This window comes from Populus alba, chromosome 5, assembly GCF_005239225.2.
Source record: "Populus alba chromosome 5, ASM523922v2, whole genome shotgun sequence".
NCBI lineage: Eukaryota > Viridiplantae > Streptophyta > Magnoliopsida > Malpighiales > Salicaceae > Populus > Populus alba.
In genome coordinates, this window is record NC_133288.1 from 11,123,158 (window position 1) to 11,140,100 (window position 16,943).

A 16,943-nucleotide genomic window follows, 5' to 3' on the forward strand; every position below is an offset into this window, starting at 1 on the left:
TATATACATATATTTTTCTGTGTGCCATCAACAAGAATTGTTCGCAGCTAGCCTCTTATATATTCCGAAGCACCTGATCAACTCGAACCTTGCCAAGGATCTAATCAGAGAATAGAAACTAGCATAGCATGCACAAGCACAACATCTGGAAAGAGAATTTCTGCGGTTCTTTGTGAACACTACATAATATTAAGGAGGAAGAGCACTATATAACTAATTAATAACTACGAGGAACTTTAAATCTTATTCAAAATTCGTAATTTGGAAAGAATACGCTAATTAACAAATCCAATAGATTAATAATTGATGCAGTGCACTGGCAATTATAGACTCGTAAGGGCATAGACAGAATTGCCAATCTAAGCGTGCTTTTGTGCCAACTCCAGTATGCACTCGCTGAGTTCCTTAGGCTTAGAAAAAACTGCCATATGATCTGCAGGAATCTCCATCACTTCCTTAACCTCATTTTGTTCAATCATGAAGCGTTGCAGCGATGGAGAAAGCAATATATCCTCAGTACAGACAATATATACTCGGGGAACTGATCCATATCTGTCTTCAGTGAACTTGTTTGCTTTGGACAGACTTTCAACGAACGTTGATCCTGGTCTGTTTAAAAGCGCCTGGAGAGTAAGATCCTGCGATATTTGAACAAAAAAGTATCTTAAGAACAAGTACTATATAGTTAATTTCTACTGTATATACGGATTAGCTGAGCGGTTTAAGTTCTTAAATTGGTGTACTGTACCTCAATTGGGGTGAGCTGAAACGGCGTGGATGAAACCACTGCAGTGTCACCGGAAATGCTTTCAGTAAACTAACAAATTGGCCAAAAAAGGGGTTTCGTAGATGTCAGAGATTCAAACACAGTAAGACCTTAAAATCAAACGATTGTTATTGTAAAATTATTTAAACGCACCGTAACGAGCAAGTAATTAACCAAGTACCTTCTCTAACATATACGATGGCTGGTGCTGAGTATCAGGCATGATTGCAGTAACAAAAAATAGCAAGAGAAATCTTCTCTGGGAACTTCTCCATAGCGAAGGCCAGGTTTAAGCCACCCAAACTATGGCCCACCAACACAACCTTTTCATTTTTCAGGCAAGTTGGCCATGAACTCAATCAAGGGCTCGTTATACTGGTCAAAAGTTCGAACTTCTTCGAGTGTTTTTGTGTTCACCCCTGACGCACTCATGTCAAGAGCTGTGATGCTGTGGCCAGCTGCCTCTAGCATTGGCTTCACCTTGTACCATACCCAAGCTCCTGCGGAAGAACCGTGTATTAAAACGAGACGGGTTGCTTGGTTGTTGATGTCTCCCATTTTCTGGTTCGGCTAATTGTGAGGACGTGATGGATTTTTGGTTCTAATAATATTGCAATGACTTGATTGGGCCTAATAATGTTAATGCTTGGAAGTATATAAAGAGAGCGTACCGTGTGTTGAAAAGTTGACACTTGGAAATGTCAAGTTGCCTCTTTTGATCAAAAACTCTTATCCCTTGTATGGTTTGATTAGTCATTCACTCTTGTTTTTTTAATGATATCAACTTGCATGGGAAAGAAAATACATTAAATCCGGGCATTCTTTCGGTTTATATTCAAAATTGTACAAAGATAACTATAAAGTTGAAGACGGAAAGCAGTCTTGTTTCATTCCTACAATATTAACTTCAAATAATTAAGATGACTCTTCTTGTTCGATTCTCATTAAAAAAAATAAAATTCTTATATCTGTTATGGAAAGTGGACTTGATTAAATGAAGGGTAAGCAAGTGGAAAAAAGTCACAGAGAGCACACGAGACTAGCATTACAAAACTATCTCCTAACTTGTTCCTTGCAAGAAAATCTAAGAATACAAAAGAAATCACCTTGAAAATGTTTTGTTTGTATTTTGACGTGGTATTTACTAACCGAATTGTTTCCATTATCGATATTTACAGACAAAATATTTACAACAACAATTTTATTATGGATTTTTCATTTTAAGTAAATCTATCATTTTTTAAATTTAAACACAATTTTGAAATGTTAATTTTTTTATTACTTATTTTTATAGTATATTTATTTTGTTTGGATGTTTACTTGTTTTATTTTTTTCTTTGATAAACTTGTTGTATGGATACATGATTTTGTACATGTTATGGTTTGTTTTAGATTTTTTAAAATTATATTTGTTTGTAAATTGTTGAAACTTATGTTGAATTACCAAATTATGTGTGCTGTGATGATATAAATAGTGGCTTGTTTAACGGGTCCGTTTTATATTTTATCAATTTTATTACAGAGTTTTAATTTATGTAAATTAATGTATATAAATTGATATGTACGTAGATAATTGATAATGAATTAAGAGAAGTGTGAAAGTAGGTTGACTATTTACTTAACATAGTTATATATATATATATTGATGATCATTCATGGAAGTATAAGGATTGCGGAGGATGAATTATTGTAATGAGATTCAGGGTTTTATTAATTACACAACATCTATTCTAAATAATATTAGTGGAGGAAGTATTAGGTGTCCATGTAGGAGGTGTCAAAATAAAAAAGTTTATCCATCCAGATGTTGTAATGATGCATCTTCTACACAAAGGGTTTATGGAGAAATACTTGTGTTGGTATGCATACGGAAAATCATTTATTCCTCATGAGACCATAGTAGAAAGGATGGTTGGGTTAACATCTAGTACTAACAACGTGCATGAAGTTGAAATTGACAACAATAATCCTTATAAAACTATGGTTATGAATGTGATGAGAATGAATCAGGGTTATGCCGGTCAATTTCCAATCGTTGATGAAGAACCTAATGCAGATGCAACTAGGTTTTTTTTATCTTTTAAAAGATTCTGACGAACTATTAGAGGATGACTGCACAAATCACAGTAAATTATCAGTCGTTGTAGAAGTGTCTACCATCAAGTTGGATTATGTTTTATTACCTTGAAAATGCTAAAGCTGACCGAATTGGCAGGGGAAAGACTCTTTGTAGCATATAAAAAACTTAGATACTTCTCAATCACACCTATATTGCAGAGGTTATTCATGTCACCAAAGACTGTTGAGCACATGGCATGACACCAATCACATGATGCGGTTGATGGAGTGATAGTGCATTTTTTTTTATGGTGAAACATGGAAACACTTTAACAGTTTACAACTTGGGGTTTGTATAGACGGATTCAATCCATTTGGGTTTGTATAGACGAATTCAAGGAATCAAGAAACGCTTATCTTGGGGTTTGTATAGACCGATTCAATCCATTTAGGTCATTTGCTACTCCTTATTCTTATTGGCAAGTTATACTAATAATTTACAACTTGCCACTGAGAATGTGTATGGGACGGGAGTTCATATTTTATCTACGGTCAAACCTAGCCCTAATAGTCCGGGTTAGAATATAGATGTTTGTCTTCGATAGTTGATTGATGAGTTAATGCAGTTGTGGTTCTTCGGTGCGTTGACTTATGAATAAAACATAATTTTTCTGATGAGCAGCTTTGATGTGGACTATCAATGATTTTTCGGCTTATCAAATGAATTATGGTTAGAGCACACATGGAAAACTAGCATGTCCATACTACATGGAAAGCAACAAGGCATTCACGCTAACAAACAAGGGTAAGACACCTTTTTTTTTTACTACCAACGATGTTTCTTGCCAACAGATCATAAATACAAAAGGAATGTAAATTTTTTTTTTTATTGGTAGAGTTGAAAAGGATGTTGCACCCCCGTGTTTTTCTGGTGAAGAATTATATGATGTGTTGTCATAGTACGGTGATATTTTGTTTGGTTTCCAATCTAGTAAGCAAAAGTTTCCTGGTTTTGGTTTGACCCACAACTAGGTAAAACAAAATATTTTCTAGGAGCTTTCTTATTAGAAAACCAATCTCCTCCGTTGTAACCTTGACATCATGCATATAGAAAAGAACGTGTTTGAGAACATTTTCAACATGATTATGGACGTAAAAGGGAAGACAATGGACAACATCAAGGCTAGAATGGATATAACGTTGTTTTGTCTTTGTAAAATATGAAGTTGGTTTATGCTAAGTCTCGGGTCGCAAAGCCCAAAGAAAGCTTCGCCTTAGACAAGAATGCAGAACTACTAGTGTACCAATGGCTGAAGAGTCTGCATTTTCTTGATGTACATGTCTTAAACACATCAAGGTTGGTTAATTTGGAGGATTGTAGATTGTATACAATGAAGAGCCATGACTGCCATGTGTTTATGCAAACACTCATTCCATTAGCTTATTGTGATTTATTGCTAAAAAAGATATGGGATACACTTATGGAGATCAGTTATTTCTTTAGAGATATATGTTGTAGCAAGTTGCAGACACAACATATTGAGAGCCTTGAAACGAATATCATCGAGACAATATGCAAACTTGAGTGATATTCCCTCCATCTTTTCTGGACTCTATGTAGCATCTACCCATATATTTACCGTATGAGGTAAAAGTTGGAGGCTAGATCCAATATAGATGGATGTATATATTCGAGAGGTTAGAGATTACATATGCAATGTAATCTTTGAAATTATTTTCATTGTTTTTGTAATTTGAAAATATTCATTTTATTCCATGCAGGTACTTGTTCAACCTTGAGAAAAAGATAAAAAAACAAGGCACATGTTGATGCATTGATATGTGAGGCCTATATTGTTGAGGAGATCTCAACATTTATCTTGTATTATTTTGAGCCTCATTTGAGAACAAGAACGAATCGTGTACCAAGGTATGATGATGGTGGTGAAGTGCCTTCAAGTGGGAACTTACCAGTATTCTCCAATCCTGGACGACCTGCACTAAAAAATATTGTCAGGGGAAGATATTTGTCGGAAATAAAATTCAGATAAGCATATAATTATGTGTTGTTTAACTGCGGTGAATTGAGACCTTTTATTCAGTAAGTATACTACTTAAACCTTGTTATTAATGGACTATTTCTCTCATATAATATCACAAACCCATACATTGTTGAATAACTCGTAGGCAACATTGTCAATATTTACTGTCTAATAACTCACAGCTGACTGAATCTCAAATCTTTCAACTACAAGATGAACAATTTGTGAGGTGGTCCAGAACACACGTAAGTACTATCACAAACTCATTATCTACCGGGATAATTAATTTCATTATAGAATTCTCAATCACTATTCATTATTGTACTTAATATACTAGGTTTATAAAATGGGAAGAAATGCTAGCGTTATAGTATCTCTAATAAGTCCGGTCCTGAAAGAAAATAGAAGTGCTATAACGTGTATTTTATTAATTAGTGTGTGTTTCATACTAAAGAATATGGGTAGGGTAGAAAGACATATAACATTGGGATTTGTGTTAAGGGATCGACTTCTAATGAGTTTGAAGTTTACTATTATAGGAAATTAGAAGAGGTAATTGAATTGCAATATCATAGCAAGCAGAATATAGTATTTTTATTCAAATGCTATTGGTAAGATGCCACTTACAGAGGAATCAAAGTAGATCCCCAACATGGTTAGGTCGAAATAAACTTCAAAAGCTAGACTCCGCACATCAACGATGTCTTTGTTTTTATTAAGCAATGCCAGCAAGTTTATTACACATGCACCTTTTCCTTTAGAAAGGATTGTTCAAGAGTTGATTGATTATCCATAATGAAAACCAAACCCAGGAGTCGTGTTGAGGTTGTTCAAGATGAGAATGATGTCTCCAATGTCAAAGATGATGTCTTTCAAATAAGTGAGTTGGTTGAACCATATTGAGTTTCTCCATCGATTGACTTGGAAGAAAATTCAAAATTTCACTTCTTCGATAATATTTTTGTTCATGTTGACACTAAGAAATTGAATGTTGTTTTGAGCTCTAGTGGACAAGCCCAAGTAGATGAAGATAATGATAGCAATAATATCAATGTAAGAGATTGTGTTAGTGTTGACGACAAGTCAATTGAAAAAAAAGAAGACAATTCTGACTAACTATGAAAACACAAATGTACTGTAATGCCAAAAATGATAATGTAATTCATATACATCGATGAAATTCTTAACAAAGAAGTATTTATTTTATAATTGTTATGTGAACTGGTGTTATTATGTTGTGTATTCATCTTTCAATTTAAACATTTACAAGATGGATAGATAGGGAATGCAAATGCAATCTATCATTCACTGTGCATAACACTAATGGTTTGTGTTCATCAGTGTATTGTAGAGGCGAGAGGAATTGTTCCCCTCCCCCTATAACTGTTCACTATCAACACCACCAATGAAAACACTGACGGTTTGTGTCTATTTATGTATTCTAGAGGCGAGGGGAGCTATTCCCTTCCATTGGAACTGTTCATTGTGTAAAACACCAATGGAAACATCAACGATTGGTGTCCATCAGTGTATTTCAGAGCTGGGGGAATTATTCCCCTCTTCCAAAACTATTCACTATCTAGAACACCTATGAAAACATTGACGATTTGTGTCCCTTAGTGTATTCCAGAGGTGATGAGAATTGTTTCCTGTATCATGTCGGTGGCAATTAAAGTTATGTCAGGCTCCCGAGGAAATTACCGATAGACTGCGAATTACAACGCGTAGGTAATTAATGCATCTTTGACTATGTACTGTTTATAATTTTTTACCGATAGAATCACGAACAGATAGTAAAAAATCTAAATGGTTTTTTGAAAATATTATAAAGAGCGGGGAAACTATCATAACCCGATATTTTAATTTCCAAAAAAATAAACAATGAACGAATGAAAAATAATTTGAGAATTGGGGTAAGGACAACACAAATTAAAAGTTTGAGGACTAATAAGGATGGAATTATAAATTTGGAAGTACTTTTCACAAAAACATTGGAAGAATTGATAAGTTTGAGGACTTAATTAAACTTTGATTTAATTAGTTAAGGCTATCAGGGTCTTAATTAAGTAAATATCAAAGTTCGAGGTCAATTTGGGTTAAAATTGCAAGAAATTAAATTCTAGGGACTAAAGTGCATAGGCGGTGATACTATATAGGGGTTAATTGATTTTCCAATGGTAATTTTGAAAGAATTAAAAGTTAAGGAGTCAATTAAGAACTGGATTTTTTAAAATATGAAACTAAGGACTATTTTGTAAATGATGCTGAAATCCAGGGGCCCAATTGCAATTGATCCAGGGGTGAAATTATATAGAAAAGAAGATTTCCATGAATAAGAGCTCAATTGCTAAATGTCAGAACTTTAGAGGGAAAAATGAAGATGTCTATTTCAGTTAAAGAAATGATATTGTTCCAAGGAGGACTGCTCATCCTCTTCTTCTTTGGTACTGACAAGACTAAAAGATTGATGTCTTCTCTTAAGTGTAGGAGTGTCGAAGTAATAAATAACCCGGCAAGACCGGGGTCGAACCAAAGAGAGGTTAATTGTATAAATTATAAATAACACGACAACAACAACAACAACAACAACAATAATAATAATACTCAGTACGTGGCGTTGTTATACCTGAGAATGATCTAAAAGATTAGGTCACAGGTTTTCCAGCCTATATACTAAGTTTATGAAAAGATCAAATAGATAAATTATATAATATAAACAGAATGTAAATAATAATAATAATAATAATAATAATAATAATAATAATAATAATAATAATAGTAGTAGTAGTAGTAGTAGTAGTAGTAGAAGTAGTAGTAGTAGTAATAATAATAATAATAATAATAATAAAAAAGAAGAGGAGGAATAAATTATTGAAAACTTTAAGATGGAAGATTAATGTAAGGATTAAACAATGATAAAAAAAAAATTTCAAGGTTAGAGGATCCACCAATGGTATTTCAAACAAGTATAGTATAAACTCTTATTACTCAATTTGGAAACCACACACGGAGAAGGTTCCAATTGGATGATTTGTCATTAATAGCTCATTATAAATTATTAACATGATCATATTAATTATCTTATTTACATAACACCAAACTTTTAAATATTATCAGGAATTCATGATATTAACTGATGTTAACAACAAATCAAGTTTCTTTCATAGCCTAGGTGTAGGTAATACCGTACGGGTGGGTTATGAGAGTGCCAAGCATTTGTTGTACCAAGTGTTATACAACACAAATCTAGATTAACCATTTAACAAGCAAGGTATTAAGAATTAGTGTAACCTTTTCACCTTGACATAATAAACTTAGCTAAACATAATGAAGAAGAGAAACATAAATAAACAAAACAAGAACATAAAGAAAATATAAGTTAACTAAGTAAAGGAAAGGAAATGAAAAGCATAAACAAGATATTAATGAAAGCAAAACTTAAAAATTACAAAAAAATATAAAGAGAGAAATAAAGAGCATGAACTTGATCTGAACAACCAAGCTCCCAAATACATGGCAAATGCCTCCTTTTATAGGCCAAAATTCAGAATTATTGATTTGATGACTAATTGTTGAGTGGGTGGCCAACTCTTGACTTTGTGAAAATCCTTATCTTCTTGTCTGAATAAAACAAAAATGCTAGCATCAGAATTGGGTCCACTTGAAAACATGAAAGTTGCAGGAAATTGTCTTAGCAAATCTGTGTAAAAAGTTGAGGTCATTTGGACTTTTAAAACTCCAGATATGGGCCAAACACTGAACAGTGTTCGGGCTACAGGACAGATTTGGACTTCTCTGTTGTTGCTATAATTTGGACTTCTCTGTTGTTACTATAATTTGGACTTGAAAACGGCTTTCTTAGATCTTGATGAAAACATGAAAGTTTTAGGCCTATGTCTTACTGAATCTATGTAAAAATTTGAGGTCATTTAGACATCTAGAACTCGAGATATGACCCAATTACCCAACAGTGTTCCAGTTTGGACTACACCAACATCTTTTTTCTAAGTTTGGCCCTCTCTTTATCCTTTCAATTTCCATACTTGAACTCATCAATCAATCCTTTAATTTATGTGATAGGCCTGCATTTAAGATTAACATTTACCATATATTAAGGTATTTTATAGTATTAGACTTGTTATTATAAAACATGCTTTGGTTAAGGAGTTATTGATACTTTAAGTGCAAAATGATGATATAAAACCTTGATAAATATGCACTTTTAAGTACTAATCAGGTACAGAGGAGCTCATCTACAAGAAAAGGGAAAAGAAGAATAAAATGATGATGGCCTCTATCAAACCCATCACCACAGCTAAAGTTACCCCATTTTTCTTATCCTCTTTAACCTCACAAAGCACCATTAAAATGTAAAGGAGGTCATCACCAACAATCTAGCAAGTGTTCTTATCCCATCCAAACATGGAACAAACTCAAATCGTGCTTATCTTTGTCCATATAATCATTATCCTAGAATCGAGGATGATCTATGTAAAAGCAAAGGAAAGCTATTGTCATAAGATGGGGAACAAAAAAGAAAATAGAGGGAGCTAGGGATGAAAAGGGTGAGAACAAACAAAAAAAAGAGACTAAAGAGAAGAAGAAACACAGAAGAACAAAAGAAAGGTCAAGACGGTTGCCCAACCACCAATCTCCAAAACCACCCAACCATCACCATCAATTTTGCCTCCAGCAACAGTCACACCAGGCAAGTCTTCTTTGTTCCCCCTTATGCATTTTAATTACTTGGTTTCCATAGCAAGCATGAGTGAACAATTCATGCACGTCTGCTAATAATGACCGGATTGGTCAGTAGGCAAGGCCGGTAACCAAGCCAGATCGAAACCCCCCTTTAAAAAAAGAAAACAAAAACTATTAAGACCAAGCTAGGCCTAGGCCACATGCCCAACTAACCCAATTTCCTTTGGGCTAAGGGTATGTTTGGAAAAACACACCATTATGCCCTTTCCCTGTAATTTCACCTTTTTTTTTTATCTTAATATCTAGCTAAGGAGGCCTTTTTAGATATTAGAAAATTCTAAAAAAATTCAGGGATCTTTATTTATTTATGGGTCCCTCACACCTTTTTTCTTAGTAACTTTATTGTGTATTTGAGTTGTAGACTTTTACTATAAAATGTAAATCTGGTCTACAATACATAACTGTCTTTTTCTTTTTTCTTTAAAAAAAAAAAATGTTTTGCTTTCAATCCAAATTTTCCTGATTTGTTCAATGGCGCTAGAGTCAAGAATACTATATTTTTTTTGGTTACGTAATATTTATCAACGTGAGAGTTGGAAGCATTCTTAGTCGAATAATCACTACCAATAGAGTTAGGAATATTATAAAATGACCATAAAAAACAGAATAAAACACACCTTAAGCAATTTAAGACAAAACCAGTAATGAAGTCTACCTCAGGTAGGATGTTTAAGGGGTGTTAGTATCTTCCATTTTGCGTAGCTAGTCCTGTATTATAGAATCTCTATTGACCAACAAGAGTTTTTAGTGACCATAATATTAAGTGGCGATTCCTTAAGCTAGATTTTTTTCCCTTCTAAAAACAAGAAGCCAGATATATGTTATTTTTCTTAGAAATTTTTAAAGGTTGTCTTGATATCGGGTAAGACGATAGATACTAGAAATCATATAAGCTTACCTGATGAAGAAAAAAATAATAAAAAATATATGTTTTCCTTGAAAATTAAGTTTTGGTTAACATGTCATGCTTGTCATTAATCGCAAGGGTTGATAGGCAAGGTTTAAGATAACTTTTAGTGAAAAAATTGAACTATAAAATTAGAAAGAAATTATTTATTAGCAAGAGAGGGTTTTGTGTTTGCCTTGGGTAAAGCATTATTCGAAATAAAAATATTTTCGAGATGTGCATGACAGGCTGTTTAAAAGCATGTGAATAGCTAAAGAAAACAAAGATAGGAGGAAAAAAAAAGAGAAGACAGAGGTCGAAAGGAAAGAGAGAATGAAGAGAGAACCCGGTTAGGCTAGCTAGAACTCAACTGAGGCTGCTTGACCCGCTAGCCTTGGTTAGGCTGGCTGGCTGGCAAACTTGTAGATTCGAAAGGAAAACTTACATGTGAGAATTCGTTTTCTATCCCTAAATCGATTACTTCAGTGTTACTTCAATTACTAGAACCAAAGTGATATTCTAAAGTACGAATGTCTTTATAAATCTTATCATAGTAATGCAAAGAGTCCAAGATGAGAGAAGAGAAAGAAAGAATGATTATTCAATAAATGAAAAAACTTCTTTTTCATATGAATTATGTCCATTTATATATAATTAGAGGAAAGCGGTTACATTTTTAAGTAATTTCTCTAATAACTTAGACCAGGCCCATCCATTATGAGCTGACGAGACCTAATTCAATAACCAACAAACCCCACTGGGGTTGCTGCTCTAGCTAGCCTTGGTCTAGCTGGCTGGCAGCGTAAGCGAGATTGCTTCTCATATATACATATATTTTGTTGTGTGCCATCAACAAGAATTGTTCGCAGCTAGCATCTTATATATTTCGAAGCACCTCAACTCGAACCTTGCCAAGGATCTAATCAGAGAATAGAAACTAGCATAGCATGCACAAGCACAACATCAGGAAAGAGAATTTCTGCGGTTCTTTGTGAAAGTAGACTACATAATATTAAGGAGGAAGAGCGCTATATAACTAATTAATAACTACGAGGAACTTTATATCTTATTCAAAATTCGTAATTTGGAAAGAATACGCTAATTAACAAATCCAATAGATTAATTATTGATGCAGTGCACTGGCAATTATAGACTCGTAAGGGCATAGACAGAATTGCCAATCTAAGCGTGCTTTTGTGCCAACTCCAGTATGCACTCGCTGAGTTCCTTGGGCTTAGAAAAAACTGCCATATGATCTGCAGGAATCTCCATCACTTCCTTAACCTCATTTTGTTCAATCATGAAGCGTTGCAGCGACGGAGAAAGCAATATATCCTCAGTACAGACAATATATACTCGGGGAACTGATCCATATCTGTCTTCAGTGAACTTGTTTGCTTTGGACAGACTTTCAACGAACGTTGATCCTGGTCTGTTTAAAAGCGCCTGGAGAGTAAGATCCTGCGATATTTGAACAAAAAAGTATCTTAAGAACAAGTACTATATAGTTAATTTCTACTGTATATACGGATTAGCTGAGCGGTTTAAGTTCTTAAATTGGTGTACTGTACCTCAATTGGGGTGAGCTGAAACGGCGTGGATGAAACCACTGCAGTGTCACCGGAAATGCTTTCAGTAAACTAACAAATTGGCCAAAAAAGGGGTTTCGTAGATGTCAGAGATTCAAACACAGTAAGACCTTAAAATCAAACGATTGTTATTGTAAAATTATTTAAACGCACCGTAACGAGCAAGTAATTAACCAAGTACCTTCTCTAACATATACGATGGCTGGTGCTGAGTATCAGGCATGATTGCAGTAACAAAAATAGCAAGAGAAATCTTCTCTGGGAACTTCTCCATAGCGAAGGCCAGGTTTAAGCCACCCAAACTATGGCCCACCAACACAACCTTTTCATTTTCAGGCAAGTTGGCCATGAACTCAATCAAGGGCTCGTTATACTGGTCAAAAGTTCGAACTTCTTCGAGTGTTTTTGTGTTCACCCCTGACGCACTCATGTCAAGAGCTGTGATGCTGTGGCCAGCTGCCTCTAGCATTGGCTTCACCTTGTACCATACCCAAGCTCCTGCGGAAGAACCGTGTATTAAAACGAGACGGGTTGCTTGGTTGTTGATGTCTCCCATTTTCTGGTTCGGCTAATTGTGAGGACGTGATGGATTTTTGGTTCTAATAATATTGCAATGACTTGATTGGGCCTAATAATGTTAATGCTTGGAAGTATATAAAGAGAGCGTACCGTGTGTTGAAAAGTTGACACTTGGAAATGTCAAGTTGCCTCTTTTGATCAAAAACTCTTATCCCTTGTATGGTTTGATTAGTCATTCACTCTTGTTTTTTTAATGATATCAACTTGCATGGGAAAGAAAATACATTAAATCCGGGCATTCTTTCGGTTTATATTCAAAATTGTACAAAGATAACTATAAAGTTGAAGACGGAAAGCAGTCTTGTTTCATTCCTACAATATTAACTTCAAATAATTAAGATGACTCTTCTTGTTCGATTCTCATTAAAAAAAATAAAAATTCTTATATCTGTTATGGAAAGTGGACTTGATTAAATGAAGGGTAAGCAAGTGGAAAAAAGTCACAGAGAGCACACGAGACTAGCATTACAAAACTATCTCCTAACTTGTTCCTTGCAAGAAAATCTAAGAATACAAAAGAAATCACCTTGAAAATGTTTTGTTTGTATTTTGACGTGGTATTTACTAACCGAATTGTTTCCATTATCGATATTTACAGACAAAATATTTACAACAACAATTTTATTATGGATTTTTCATTTTAAGTAAATCTATCATTTTTTAAATTTAAACACAATTTTGAAATGTTAATTTTTTTATTACTTATTTTTATAGTATATTTATTTTGTTTGGATGTTTACTTGTTTTATTTTTTTTCTTTGATAAACTTGTTGTATGGATACATGATTTTGTACATGTTATGGTTTGTTTTAGATTTTTTAAAATTATATTTGTTTGTAAATTGTTGAAACTTATGTTGAATTACCAAATTATGTGTGCTGTGATGATATAAATAGTGGCTTGTTTAACGGGTCCGTTTTATATTTTATCAATTTTATTACAGAGTTTTAATTTATGTAAATTAATGTATATAAATTGATATGTACGTAGATAATTGATAATGAATTAAGAGAAGTGTGAAAGTAGGTTGACTATTTACTTAACATAGTTATATATATATATATTGATGATCATTCATGGAAGTATAAGGATTGCGGAGGATGAATTATTGTAATGAGATTCAGGGTTTTATTAATTACACAACATCTATTCTAAATAATATTAGTGGAGGAAGTATTAGGTGTCCATGTAGGAGGTGTCAAAATAAAAAGTTTATCCATCCAGATGTTGTAATGATGCATCTTCTACACAAAGGGTTTATGGAGAAATACTTGTGTTGGTATGCATACGGAAAATCATTTATTCCTCATGAGACCATAGTAGAAAGGATGGTTGGGTTAACATCTAGTACTAACAACGTGCATGAAGTTGAAACTGACAACAATAATCCTTATAAAACTATGGTTATGAATGTGATGAGAATGAATCAGGGTTATGCCGGTCAATTTCCAATCGTTGATGAAGAACCTAATGCAGATGCAACTAGGTTTTTTTTATCTTTTAAAAGATTCTGACGAACTATTAGAGGATGACTGCACAAATCACAGTAAATTATCAGTCGTTGTAGAAGTGTCTACCATCAAGTTGGATTATGTTTTATTACCTTGAAAATGCTAAGCTGACCGAATTGGCAGGGGAAAGACTCTTGTAGCATATAAAAAACTTAGATACTTCTCAATCACACCTATATTGCAGAGGTTATTCATGTCACCAAAGACTGTTGAGCACATGGCATGACACCAATCACATGATGCGGTTGATGGAGTGATAGTGCATTTTTTTTTATGGTGAAACATGGAAACACTTTAACAGTTTACAACTTGGGGTTTGTATAGACGGATTCAATCCATTTGGGTTTGTATAGACGAATTCAAGGAATCAAGAAACGCTTATCTTGGGGTTTGTATAGACCGATTCAATCCATTTAGGTCATTTGCTACTCCTTATTCTTATTGGCAAGTTATACTAATAATTTACAACTTGCCACTGAGAATGTGTATGGGACGGGAGTTCATATTTTATCTACGGTCAAACCTAGCCCTAATAGTCCGGGTTAGAATATAGATGTTTGTCTTCGATAGTTGATTGATGAGTTAATGCAGTTGTGGTTCTTCGGTGCGTTGACTTATGAATAAAACATAATTTTCTGATGAGCAGCTTTGATGTGGACTATCAATGATTTTTCGGCTTATCAAATGAATTATGGTTAGAGCACACATGGAAAACTAGCATGTCCATACTACATGGAAAGCAACAAGGCATTCACGCTAACAAACAAGGGTAAGACACCTTTTTTTTTTACTACCAACGATGTTTCTTGCCAACAGATCATAAATACAAAAGGAATGTAAATTTTTTTTTTATTGGTAGAGTTGAAAAGGATGTTGCACCCCCGTGTTTTTCTGGTGAAGAATTATATGATGTGTTGTCATAGTACGGTGATATTTTGTTTGGTTTCCAATCTAGTAAGCAAAAGTTTCCTGGTTTTGGTTTGACCCACAACTAGGTAAAACAAAATATTTTCTAGGAGCTTTCTTATTAGAAAACCAATCTCCTCCGTTGTAACCTTGACATCATGCATATAGAAAAGAACGTGTTTGAGAACATTTTCAACATGATTATGGACGTAAAAGGGAAGACAATGGACAACATCAAGGCTAGAATGGATATAACGTTGTTTTGTCTTTGTAAAATATGAAGTTGGTTTATGCTAAGTCTCGGGTCGCAAAGCCCAAAGAAAGCTTCGCCTTAGACAAGAATGCACAACTACTAGTGTACCAATGGCTGAAGAGTGTGCATTTTCTTGATGAACATGTCTTAAACATATCATGGTTGGTTAATTTGGAGGATTGTAGATTGTATGGAATGAAGAGCCATGACTGTCATGTGTTTATGCAAACACTCATTCCATTAGCTTATTGTGATTTATTGTTAAAAGAGATATGGGATATACTCATAGAGATCAGTTATTTCTTTAGAGATATATGCTCTAGCAAGTTGCAGACACAACACATTGAAAGCCTTGAAATGAATATCATCGAGACAATATGCAAACTTAAGATGATATTCCCTCCATCTTTTTTGGACTCTATGGAGCATCTACCCATATATTTACCGTATGAGGCAAAAGTTGGAGGCTAGATCCAATATAGATGGATGTATATATTCGAGAGGTTAGAGATTACATATGCAATGTAATCTTTGAAATTATTTTCATTGTTTTTGTAAATTGAAAATATTCGTTTTATTTCAAACAGGTACTTGTTCAACCTTGAGAAAAAGATAAAAAAAAAAAAACAAGGTACATGTTGATGCATTGATATGTGAGGCCTATATTGTTGAGGAGATCTCAACATTTATCTTGTATTATTTCAAGCGTCATTTGAGAACAAGAATGAATCGTGTACCAAGGCATGATGATGGTGGTGAAGTGCCTTCGAGTGGGAACTTATTAGTATTCTCCAATCCTATACAACCTATACTAAAAAATGTTATCAGGGGAAGATATTTGTCGGAAATAAAATTCAGATAAGCACATAATTATGTGTTTTTTAACTGCGGTGAACTGAGACCTTTTATTTAGTAAGTATACTATTTAAACCTTGTTATTAATGAACTATTTCACTCATGTAATATCATAAACTCATACATTGTTGAATAACTCATAGGCAACATCATAAATATTTACTGTCTAATAACTAACAACTGACCGAATTTCAAATCTTTCGATTACAAGATGACCAATTTGTGAGGTGGTTCAGAACACATATAAGTACTATTACAAACTCATTATCTACCAGGATAATTAATTTTGTTATAGAATTCTCAATCACTATTCATTGTTGTTCTTGATATACTAGGTTTATAAAATAGGAAGGAATGCTAGCGTTATATTATCTCTAATAAGTTTGGGTCTTAAAAGAAAAGAGAAGTGCTATAACGAGTATTTTATTAATGAGTGTGTGTTTCATACTAAAGAAAATGGGTAGGGTAGAAAGACATATAACAGTGGGATCTGTGTTAAGGGATCGACTTCTAATGAGTTTGAAGTTGACTATTATAGAAAATTAAAAGAGGTAATTGAATTGCAATATCATGACAAGTAGAATAGAGTATTTTTATTCAAATGCTATTAGTATGACACTACTGACAGAGGAATTAAAGTAGATCCCCAACATGGTTAGGTCGAAATTAACTCCAAAAGCTAGACTCCACAACATCAACGATGTCTTTGTTTTTATCAAGCAATGCTAGCAAGTTTA

At 33.8% G+C, this 16,943-nt stretch overlaps 1 protein-coding gene and 1 pseudogene across 1 annotated transcript; both read right to left on the reverse strand.

Moving 5' to 3' along the window:
- Positions 1-210: 210 nt before the first annotated feature.
- LOC118045790 (methylesterase 1-like) lies at positions 211-1,413 on the reverse strand (annotated as a pseudogene).
- Positions 1,414-11,525: 10,112 nt separating this feature from the next.
- Positions 11,526-12,741, reverse strand: LOC118045791 (methylesterase 1). The gene is made up of 3 exons (XM_035054503.2): positions 12,284-12,741; positions 12,085-12,153; positions 11,526-11,974 (listed from the first exon to the last, which is right to left on the reverse strand). The coding sequence occupies exons 1-3, from the start codon at positions 12,656-12,658 to the stop codon at positions 11,696-11,698; spliced, it is 723 nt and encodes a 240-aa protein (XP_034910394.1). The 5' UTR covers positions 12,659-12,741; the 3' UTR covers positions 11,526-11,695.
- Between the last annotated feature and the right edge of the window lie 4,202 nt (positions 12,742-16,943).